We start from the raw sequence: 12,430 nt of genomic DNA on the forward strand, positions 1-12,430 counted from the left end.
GAATAGATGTCCACCTTTGAGAGCATGCTTTAAATTACATTTCACATTTGGTACAATTTTTGAACCATCCCAACTCATTTGTTCCCATACTTTCACTCCTGAAGAAGTGACCATCACACAAAACCTACCTCATGCTAGATTGTCCATATCTGTGCCTACAGAAATGCTGACAGCATGGTTCCCTGCATAATGAAATATGCATAGTGAAATGCGAAACAGCTTTTATACTGAGCTGTAAACCTCCCAGATTCAAAACCTTTCCCGGATAGACTGTTATTACTACAAATGCAAGTGTTAAGGCTCTTAATATTCTTGAAAGTATTTTCACTTTTGAAAGATAAGCATTTATTATTCTCAGGTTCCAGCAGTACAATACCCAGGATACTACTGAGGCCTTGCTCCTGCACAAACAACGGGAAGCAGAGGAAATGATGCAAAGCCATGCTGGAGTGTGCACCTTCCCCTTTATGAAGACATGAGTGAGAAATTGCCAGGCTGAATCATTTCTTTCTGATAAACGACTCCATATTAATTAAGCCTAATTACTCTAGCATAGGTCTTTATATGGCTGTTTAATTGTTACCAGCTTACTGATGATCATGCTTACAAAAAGCAATTGGGCTACCTCTTTGTTTATGCTCTCAGAGATTTCCACACATCACAAACTTGTTCCTTCCTCCACCACAGATCCCTTAGATGTGCCAAATGCCAGATTAACTATTTGTGGGACTACTCTCTGCCTAAAGGGGAGGAAATCTTTCAGCTGAAGAAGGAGGTAAGTGCAATTAGTATTTTTAATAGGATTTTTCATCCCAATTGGTCACTGGTGCTGCATGTAAGGGCAAATGAACAAGAACGAAATGGTGCTATGTTCCTTTTCTTCCCTGGAAGTGCTGTTTTCCAATACCACCACAAAATTCCTCCTGCCCAGACTAATATTAACATAAGGCTTGTAAGTGCTTTTGGGCCCTGATTATATTCACTACCTTCCCTTGCCAACATGTAATGTATATAGTTTTTCAAATATGTTTTAAGTGTTCATAAAAAGCTATACCCCACTTGACATCTGTTACTTAGATTAGGGCTATTCATTCAACTGGCCAAAAGTGGATGAAAATCTGTGGAGCATTTCATTTGCCATAATCCACAGACGATAGTCACTGATCAAGTTGCTAATATGAACAAATCTAATAAAACAAATAGTCAGCCTGTGGTCTTAAATGAAACAGCAGAAAGGAGAAGAAACACCAGGTGTTCCTCCATAGTGCTCTCCTATTTATTATTTTTGTCAGTGTGGTCTTGCGATCCTAAATGTTGTCTTTACATGACTTTATTGCATGATTCACTGAGGAAAAAAATTTATCACCAAGACCTTCTAGTAAGTAGAAGGCAAAATGCAATGCTTTGAAAATCTCCTCCAAGTTCAAAGGCCTGAACTAAAAATGGCCAACTTTGAGCCAGCTAAGAATTACTGCCACATTTACTAGAGCTAGTAATGTCCAGAGCTGTTTCCACTCTTCTCTTTTATAAGTCGTGTGATTTCATTTCTCCTCTACCAGCACCCTAGTAAATGAAAACCAGACTCATAATCATTTGTATTACATTGCCACTGTTTGAAAAGGAAAGCTATGAAGATTGTCACATTTTATTCAAGGAAAAGTGAGCACAGCCTGACTGCTTCCACAACAACAACAAAGAGGGAGCATTTAAACAAATGATTGTGGAAAAGAGCTGTTTCATATAGTCAAAATGTAATTGGGTATATAACACGGCTGATGTGCTGATGGCCATGCAGATTTAATTACCTGCTGAAACACTGAATGAATTACACAGCCTCTCATCACTGCAGAACAATGTTTATAGGCCAGATTCACTGTTGGCACAAGCAAACAGAGTTAGATTGGCTTCCATTGGATTGTTATCATTCGTTCCAGCAGTGAGCTTGGCTCGCCAGCCCTGTAGCATGGATTCAGAGTCCTTTGAAGTCAATGGAAAGGGCATGTGACTTCAAGGGACTTTGAATCATGTCTGGTGTACCATGTGTTTTGCCAGCAACTGAATTAGTTATACTGCAGATCACTATGTACATACATTTGGTGTCGTGACACATACTGACTGGGGAGTGGGGCGGGAAATGCATCCCTAGCAGCAAATATTCTATTTCTGTAACCCAAGCCCACATTTAGAGCTGGTCTCTTCACATTTAGAATATTTCCACTTAGTGCCCAGCCCCTCAGTTTGTTTGCAGTTTAATTCCTTCTAGAGTCTTATTCCATCACCCACTCAAATCACTCAGTAACTGCCTGAAAATGGAAGCTATTTTAAATGAAGCTTCGTCGGAAAAGATGTGGTTGTAAGCTAACATATTCTTGCCCTGCACCAGCTGTCTGTTCTCTAAACCTAGCTGTGAACATAATTTTCCCAAGAAAGCTCTCCGGCAGAAGTTAGGTAGGAGAAGGATGAGAAGGAGCAAGATCATGCATTTTAATTACCAGTTAGTAGCATTAAATTGTGGAGATTGCTCTTGTCAAATGCTGTCCAGCCTTGGTAGGTAAGGTACATGTGAGCAATGCAGTAAGTCCAGTCATCATGCAACTAAGGAAATGCAGCGAATACCCGGTGGCACATGAAGCTCTTCATAGGCTATGCTTCCTCATGACTTAGTGAGGTGCCTCAGATGACATTTCTGGACAGGTTCAGGATGCATCACCTTGGTGGCTTTCAGTCAGGCCTGTGTCCCCTCTGTTCTAGACAGGTCTTAGCACTGGCAATTCACCTTTCGTATTGACAGGCTGAGAGAGTAAATGGATTTTTACTTGTCCATTTCTGCACAATGAGTATTTTTGAGAGGAGGCCAAGAACAGAGTGAGACTGAGGTGACACAGAGGAAAGTAAGCAGAGAGGCTCTCCTAGGAGACAAGAATGGCATCATGGGCTAAGAGAAATGAGAAGGAGAAAATTTTTGCCAGTAGTGGTGTTTATCTCTATTAGACAGACATCAGTGTGAACTTGAACTGTCTCCTGGATGGTAGGAGAAGGAGATAGAACACCTGACACACACCACTTCTCAGGTAATATCAAATGTGTTCAGAATTTTTACATGTCTAATGTGAACTAATTGCAATCTCATTGAACTAAACTTCAGCTTTTACATCTGGTATTGATACTTCCAGCTTTGATCTGCTGAGTTACCCTTGCTATTTTGATACTCCTTGCCAGTTTCCCAGCTATGAAGAAGAATGACAGTAAATCACAATTACTTCTTTAATAAAGGACTAAAGAACCTCCTGCTCTAAAGAGAAGCAAAAGTAACGTCAGTGGAGTTACTATTTTTAGCAGATGTGTTCAGGTATAAGATGGATACTTGTCAATGGGATGGTGATAAGAGTTTCAGGTTTTAAATAGACACTTTCAGAATACTAAAGTCCACAGAAAAAACTTGTGAAATACCAGTTCAGCCACACACACATGGACTAGCAATGAAGTCTAAGTTCAAATTCCAGACAAAAAGCCAAATTTATGGTTGCAAAATATGTTTCAACAAACCTGCAATGGACAGCAACTGATAGCAGAAAACAGAATTAGAACTGGCTTCAGTTCTTTTGGGGTAACATGAAACTACTGGAAGTTTAAAGCTTTTTCATGTTTTGTGACAATCTCGATAATGGGCTTCTTATGAGAGTTGTAAAATTTCATTACAGTACATTTGTTTCTTGAACAGAATGAAAGTCAATTTTCCAGTGGAAATAGCCTGGTCTTGATGATGCTTCTCAGCTGGCTTCTTGGACTGGCTTTACAACCTTTTTGCAATGCCAGACTGCTGCAGAAAGAGGAACCATGAAGCCAAGAATGTGGCCTCTGGATTTCAGTGACATTAACATTCAGAAAGAATTCCTGGGAAGGACCACTTCCATGAGCAAAACTGGAGCCATTCCTCACAGTCTGGGGCTTGTCTGCATATGCAAACAAATGCATCTGGAATAAGAGAAGCTGTACATTTAAAGTGAGGGAGTGGTAAAATGGAGTAAGTCATATGGTAATGCAAATATTTCTTCTTTATTTCTGAGGGAACTGGTCGTGGAAGTCTATGAAGTTAATACAGGGACAGCCACCTACACTGCCGTCTCACATCGTCCATGTGTACTGTCACTCTGGACTGAGTTACTTGGAGTTGTTACATGATTGTGCTGGAATTACTCCATGTGCAGACAAGCTTTCAGTTTTCTGAGAACTGAGGAATGGCAGAAATCTATCAGGGAATAAATTCAGCTTGCTTATTTTCTCTCAGAATCAAAGATTTGCCTAGGTTTGTGATGTTAGTATAAATAAAATTGTCAGGATAAAGCAATCAGTGTTTCCTTAGTAGAAGTTTCACAGCTGAGTAAACTTTTTTCTGCGTATCAGATGGAAAACTCAACCATTTCTGCTTTTCAAAACATAAGTTTTGAGTGTCCATTCTAGCATTCAAGCACTTTAGTGGAAGGAGAAAAGTTCAGCTATCATATTCACCCAGGTATAAATCAAAAATTATGTTTTTAGAGTAATTTTCCAAGACAAAAAAAAAAAAGCCTTATATATGTGTGCAACTTATTTGAAGAGGAAAACAAATCTCAGTTCTGAAGTGTTACATGCTTAGAAAAGGTATTTATCTGTTCCTTTTTTTCCTCACCTGTCTTCTGGTAAAAGATTTTCCCTACTTTTTGCCAGTCATAAAGTGTCACAGTATGCATGCAATTTAGAGATACTTCGGGTTCATACAGAATTTGTAGGAAAGCCATTTGTTATTCACTGCTATATCAGAACACTTGGTGTACAGAACAAATCCTCTCAAATTGAATCCTTGAAGAGAGCAGAAGAGAGAGGGGAAGTGGAAGAAATATGGAAGAAATGTGGGGATCTAGCTCAAAACTACTCTGCACCTCTATCCTGATCTTCTCCAGATGTTTGACGGTACTGCACTGAGTAATTCTCTCACATGAATATCAGCTGGAGGTGCTTTGGGAAGTGAACATTACCTAAACCTTTGTTTCTCATAGGCAAGCAGCTATATATCTGCTTTATAATGAAAAATTATCTGGACTTATAGCAAGCATCTTTCATAGGCTGCTATGTTTTATACTGCTCTTCCTGAACTTTGTCTACCATCAGGATAACATTTATGATACTTTTTTTTTTTTTTTTCTGAAAATAAGTCTTGTTTTTTTCCAATAACTAGCAAGATTGGGCATTTAGCATGAATCACCTAATTTGTTCCAGATCTTGGACTCTGATATTTATTTTGAGATATTTCTCATTTTGGAGCGCAGCAAAGGGTACATTTCACAAACCATTTCACCAGTTTTGATGGTTAAAGAATGAATAACAATTCCCTAACTTGAAAATTGTTGTTTAACCACAGTTGTTAAATGAAATCTTACTCTGCTTATGATTCAAGTATATGTATCTTTGTTGCAAAGGGAAGATAAATAAATTGTGATCCTAACCAGCGTTATATAGTTAGACGCTTAACACGAGCAGGAGAAGGGAAAAGATATTGATATAGGTCTGTGAGAGGTAAACAGTTTGTATTGCAAAGGTCATTAATGAGTACTTGAGGTATCTGACCTCTGTTATGTTTTTTCCTCAGACACCTCAGCTACTTTTAATGCACAGCAGCTTACAGAATACAGAATTAACCAGGTTGGAAAAGACCTTCAAGATCATCAAGTCCAACCCGTCACCCAACACCATCTAAACAACTAAACCATGGCACTAAGTGCTTCATCAAGTCTTATTTTAAACACTTCCAGTGATGGTGACTCCACTATCTCCCTGGGCAGCCCATTCCAATGGCCACTCACTATGTTTTAGATTAAGGCTGGCATATTTTTGAGAGAGAGGAACTATACAGAGGGTGTGGCTGAGGACAGCTTTATGTTTCTGCCCCTATTGGACACTTCTGCTCTGCATCAAAGTCAACAGAACAGAAGATACATCCTGCACTTTCACAGTACAGGGATTTAGCACCAATTTACCTCCATGAGCTGCTTTTGGTTAGAGCCTGCCATCCATTTGAATCACAGCTGGAGCCTTGGTAGTGCCAGTCAAAGCTTCATTCTGCTGTTAGTCCTGAGGATGCTGATCTTGGGCAAAAGAGAGGAGCAGATGGGTAGAGCAGCACTGTCTTTATCCACTGTGAAAGATTCCTAGCAACTTGTCTGTCAGAGTCATAAATCCTATGTCCTTAAATGCTTTCCTCCTCTCAGTATCATAAATGTGTCATATCATATCTTGTCTGGATAAACATTTACAAGGGATAGTAAAGGGGGAATTAATGCAACCCTCCTGCAATATGGTGAAGTGCACACTGACCATTGTGGAATTTATTGCTAAGAGGAGATGCAAAAAGCATACCTATGCTGTGCTACTTGTGGAATTACATTGGTTTGCTGTGTGTACTGGATACTAATGCAGGGCAGGGCAGTTCTGAACAACCTCTGGTGAACGAATATATAACACCTTGGAAATGCTCCAAAAGCTCTTTCAAGGCATTTAGGTACAGGATGTTCAACCAGTAACTATTGCATTAAAAGAGCTCTGTTCTGGTAATCTAATATTTACAGAGAGTATCTGCTGAAGGCTGAGCAAGTAAGTCAGGGTAACATTCCTTTATTCATGTAATCCCAACAAGGAGAGGGTGACCAGGACATGACTGCTTTTCAGTCAAACAGTAATTTTAACAATGAATAAGAAAAAGCTAGAGCATACACTATGCTTTTTTAAGCTTCTCTCCATCATGGGTTTCACAGCCATCACAGATTTGACAGCCATCACTGAGTCTTACCTGTTCTCTTTCAGGATCAGGCTGTCATCAAACTGACACTGAGCAAACACATTTAGAAGTCATTGGGAACATTTATTCAAGTACAGTGCTTGCATTCACTTTTCCCAGTCCTTTGAGTCATCTCAGCAAATCTGAGAGTTGTGTGGTTTTTTTAACCTGGCATCTTGTGAAAGTGGCAAATGTTCAGTCACATGGATGAGTATAAGTGTGCATGATTGAGGGGGTTTTCTCTCTCTTTTTCAGCTTTCCCTCCCCTTTCTCAGTATCTTTTAGATCTAATGGCTGTTTGCCCTCCTACCTCTATTCTGAAAAGTAGAGAACCATATTATTCTGGAGACCACCATGCACTATTTGATCCCTGTCAAATTCTTGGCTTTCCATAAAAATTGTCATCAATTTGAAAGACGAAGTGAAACGTTTGTGAAGGATGGAGGATCTGACTCTGGCACAGTCAGCCCCTAGTCTCTGAGAGTTTATTTCTTCCTTTCATAAGTAATTGGAAGGAAGAAACAGAAGTGAAATGATGTTTCTTTAATCACCTTCCTCCACAGGGAAAAAAAGAAAAATGGGGGGGGGAGGGGGGGGGAAAGAACAATGAAGTATTGAAGCCAAATTTGATAGTCGAGAAACAGTCCATGAGTAGAAATAAATTCCCATTCAGCTGTGTACTGTACAAGTCCAAATAATTAAAATGGCTCAAAAATATTCTGCCCACTGATAAGACACCAAAAAAAAAATATAAAATTAATATCATATTCTTCAGGAAATTTTCAAAAGTAAATTCTAATTTGCCATGTCTATTTTCTTCTGAATGATCTAGTAACTGGAACAGACATGCCCTTAGATAGGGTTCCACCACTTTCTTTAGTCACTGAAATTTTAGATTCAGATTTAATTTAAATGCATTCATAAAACTAGCACATTTTAGAGACTAGTATCACCATACCACAAAGTTGTGTCTTCCTTTTCTGAGGCAGGGAGAGGTGTGAGAAGCTGCTGCTGATGGCTGTGTAGGGACCTGATGTGCTGGAGCTGTGACTGCTCTTCCCCAAAACTCTTGGGACAAGCAGATGGCAGATTGGAAGGCGCTCACACCCTCAGTCACCATGTGGGAGGACAATCTTACTTCTGAGTAAGGCAGCTTTGGGATGGCCATAGAAGTTTTGCTTTCTGAATCTCCATTCTGTCAGTCCTCAGCTGTCATAAATCATCATAGCTGTTTTTATGCAACCAGAAGAGCTGACCGTAAGCAATAAGAGATGATTTGCTGGTGATTCACATTAGATCCACGTCATGACATTTTCCCACTGCATTTCAATGTTCTACAGATAAGCATGCTGCTCCAAGACCACTTCTGCTCTTAACTTGTAGTCAGTGCAACGGAGGTTATGCTTGTATGAAAGCAGGAAGGAAAAGTATAGCTTGCTGCTGAGTAAGTTGTGTTATGAAGCTGAAATGAATGAATAGCAGTGCATTAGATATTATACCAATGCATGTATAAAATACTACTCTACAGTCTCTCACTACCTGTTGAAGGTTTGCTTTAACTTCTCAGACTTGTAGGAATGAAAGTTTAGAGAAAATAATCTGTGTGATGCTTTTATTCCTTTACAAGGCTTTTGCTTATGATGTTTTTTCTCCAGGATAACCTGGTGACTGGAATGGCCTAGGGAACATAGTGACTGAACCTTGGGATCGGTGTACATAGAAACTTAAGTTTCTGCCTGCTTATCTCCCAAAGTGAAGATACTGAAAAATTTTTGCTCAGCAGCTGTCAAATCCTGGAGCAGCCTGGTATGCAGAGTCATAAATGGATGCCACAAAAGTCCTCACCCAAGCACGTTGCTGCAGCTGAGTACCCACAGGAGTTCCTAAATCTGATGCTCATGAAATATGTAGGCCTATTGGGAGGGACTTGGAGTGTGTGTACTCTGCAGGGCTTAATGCACTAGGATTTCTTAAGATATAAGCAAGAAAGTGCAATAACAAACAAGTTTATTGAAATTAATGGAACCTGCACTTGAAAGATATAAATAGACATGTCTCTGTTTCCAGGAATGGCAAGGGAAATCAAGGGAAGGGTTAAGGTATTTTTGGAGAAGAACTGTCCCGCTTGGTATTGATGAAACTGCTTTACAGTCAATGCACAACCGAGACAATGACTTTAGGAATGGTCTGAGTGCTTACTCAGATAAGAAAGAATTGGAGTGCATGTTTAATTATCAAAACATGGAGGCTGAGGCTTGGCAAAAAAAAAAAGGAAGACACTGGCACACTTTCATCCCAGCATCCCAAAGCAGTGTTCTTTGAGTTCCAGGACATGAATTTCAGGTCTCTAAGGTAACAGAAAAAATTCCTGGAGCACACTTACTTCCTTGAGATGAAGAAAGCAATCAGACAAAATTAGGGAAAACTGAAAATTAACAGTCAATAAATTAAACATTAATATCCTTTCTGTGTGGTTGCAAATGAAAACCCATGTGACAACACAACATTATATCACCTGGAACTTCTATCAAAAAATTCTAAGTGGGCTCTGCAATTACAAAGGTTTGAGAAACGTTGCTCACATAGTAGTAGATAGGGAACCTTCTTGGATTAAGTTAAGTCCCCCCTGTCTTCAGACAAGTACTTGGATGTCTGACTTAACACACAGAAGAACTAACTATTTATATAAATGAACAGTTTAAAGCCTCTCATGCTGTCACTTACCACCCCCTCCCCCAGTATGATCTCCTTTCTTTTTGATATTCATTCTTGGTGCCATGGGCATCTTTTCAGGGACTAAGCTAGATTTATTTATTGTATAGAATATAGTATGACAGACTTCAGGACTGCATTCCATCAGGCTACACGGTGCCAGGAAGCTAAGACCAGTAACAGTAAGTGTAATGATGCCAAAAGTCTTTTCATCACTGCACACCTTGGTGGCTCTTAGACCAAGACCTGGACCACAGACCCAAAATTCATATTCAGTATAGATTTTCCTTGCCAAAGCTTTAGAAGAGCAAAACACTTAGAAATCTTCCAAACTGACATGCAAGAAAAAAATTTCCATTTAAGTCCCATTAAAAAGCTGACCTACATACAGGCAATGTGCTATGTGATCTCTGCTACCTGGTTTCCCATTCATAATCTGTCCACTTCAGTGATCTGCTCAGTCCCTGGGTTGTCTGCTGGATGCAACTTGGCTCTTTCAGCATCTCTGTGGCCACACCCTCTCCCCGTGTCACGAAGAGATCAGGAGCTACTGAAATTAAATTCCTTTATTAGTGGAATGGTTTCAACAGACCAAAAATGAAATGGATGAAAGGAATGCATGTCCTTTATGGTTGCCAGAAGAAGTAAATAATGTCTACAGATATTATACGGCTTTCTTTAAACCAAAATTAAATACCGTCCATAGCAAAGCAAGCAATCTGTAGAAACAGATCGTTATACTGATATTACAAACTATTTACATTGGATAAAGCCCTGGTGTCTCAAAGCCAGCTTCAACCTTAGCTGATCATTGTTATGATTCTCTGTGTCTTGCACTTACTTCCTCTCTTTTGCTATTATGTATAAATCAGACGTTAATAAACTTTAAGTGGTCACGAATCAAGCTCCGAGCAGAAGAGACAGCAAGCTCCCTTCCTCACCACCCAGCGTGACTCCTTTGTCATACTTCTTCAACATTTAAAAAGGAGTTTATCACTTCCCTGCTGGCTCTTCCCACATCCAACCATTTGTCTCTCCATCCAGGTTACTTTCAGTGCCAGGAATCCCTGTGAAGGCAGTACCTGGTACAAGAATATCCATTTTAAATATACATATTTTAAAGGAGCATATATTCTTCTTCTAGTAGTACTCTGTGCTGTCTCTGCAAATACATGTTCACAGTAAAACCATACAAAATAAATATTTGAAGCAATCAGCACAGTGCATTCAGTTTCACTTTCCAAATAGAAACTGATGTGTCTGCTTTAGTGGTGGTATAAGGCAGAAACTTAATACAGATTCAACTCTGCTAAGTCACGATCATGAACAAAGAAATCCTACCTAATTACAAAATAACTTGATTAACAAATCAGACAAACAAAGGGATAGGCTTACTATACACCAAAGCTATTTGCTGAAAAGAACTTCACTGCTGGTTTCATAGCAGTTATATAGCACAGAAAGTATATTTTTTTCAGTTTGCAAAAAAAGATTAATCAGAATAGTTTGTCCATTCAGTCAAACATTGCTCTGATGTAACAACATCGTTCTCAGTTCCCTCTCTCTTTGATCCTCCTGCCTGTATTTCTCCTCTAGTTTTTGTTTTTCAGAATCCATACTATAAAAAGTGGAATCTGTGCTTCTCCTAATCTTCTCAAACTGACTGAAATCTGCAACGTACTTTCCATTTGGAGAGAGAGAAACCACAGGCACAAACTCATAGCCCCAGTGGATCTCCTCAGGGATGTAGGAAGTCCTGCTTTGGCAGACAGCACTGGTGGACTCCACTGTGGCATTCAGGAGCACCACAAGCTCAAAGTCCTTCTCCTTGAGATTTTGAGGTGTGAGATCTCTTAAAGGGCTGCTTTCATCCAAAATATGGTAGAAGGTTAAAGGCAAAATGAGGAATGGACTCTCTGAAGAGGAGTCAACATTGAACTTGACACTGGCCTGATTCAGCAGGATCCGTTCCCCTTCTTTGGTTTCGTATGTCTGAAGAAGCTTCCCAGACAGCTGACACTGTATCAGAAGACTCTTCCTCATATTTGCTACTCTAATCACCAGGCAAAGTTCTCCATTGTGTTTAGTAATGACAGCACAGTGGCTGAATTTAATGGTTTCTGCCCTTTTTTTAGGTCTTGCTATTTTGGCCAGAAAGGTACCTGTGATGAAGATTTCAATCAAGGTGGTAATAACCAGTTGGGCCACAAGTAAGAAAATGGCATGAGGACACTCCTCTGTAATGAAACGAAATCCATAGCCAATGGTTGTCTGTGACTCCAGGGAGAAGAGAAATGCTCCAGTCAGAGAGTCTACATTCTTGACACATGGCTCACGCTTTGGAGCAAACTTGTTTATTTCTAAGTCACCATGAAGGAATGCAATGGCGTAGTAGATAACTCCAAAGAGGAACCAGGTCATAACAAAAGTAGCAGCAAATAAGGTGAGTTTGTACCTCCACTTCATGTCTATAACTGTAGTCCACAAATCTTGAAGATAGAGTAGATAAATGCCGTCGACTTTGTCTATCCGCACGTTGCTGTGACCGCTTTTGGACATCACGCGGGGCTTGTGCGCCTTGAGTGTGGCAGCATCGATGCCTCCATTCACCAGCGGGACACGGGACATATTAATCTTTGTGGTTTCCATTCTCACTGCTTCGGTCCTAAGGAGAGAAGAAAAGAACACCATTACTTTGTGAAATCAAAGCACATAGCTGATTCTGAAGAACATTTGAAAATGTTGATGGAAAGAAGGCACAAACATAATCTAAGCACAGCAGCAGCGAATAAAAACATTTGGCATATGCAGTTACCATCATACAGTATCTGACATTAGAAATAATTTGGTATTCACTTTTCCAGGAAAAAAAGAAAAAATAAAATTATTCCTTGATTTTTCTGACTG

The 12,430-nt window shown here is 39.7% G+C and overlaps 1 protein-coding gene across 4 annotated transcripts in view; it reads right to left on the reverse strand.

Moving 5' to 3' along the window:
• Positions 1-10,433: 10,433 nt before the first annotated feature.
• Positions 10,434-12,430, reverse strand: part of KCNJ15 (potassium inwardly rectifying channel subfamily J member 15) — a 36,551-nt gene continuing 34,554 nt past the window's right edge. For all 4 annotated transcript variants that reach the window (XM_054166015.1, XM_054166016.1, XM_054166014.1 and 1 more), the window contains exon 2: positions 10,434-12,188. In XM_054166015.1, the coding sequence (XP_054021990.1) occupies positions 11,042-12,172 (1,131 nt within the window). In that variant the 5' untranslated portion in view covers positions 12,173-12,188 and the 3' untranslated portion in view covers positions 10,434-11,041. The remainder of the gene's footprint in view (positions 12,189-12,430) is intronic.

This window comes from Dryobates pubescens, chromosome 12, assembly GCF_014839835.1.
Source record: "Dryobates pubescens isolate bDryPub1 chromosome 12, bDryPub1.pri, whole genome shotgun sequence".
Taxonomy (NCBI): domain Eukaryota; kingdom Metazoa; phylum Chordata; class Aves; order Piciformes; family Picidae; genus Dryobates; species Dryobates pubescens.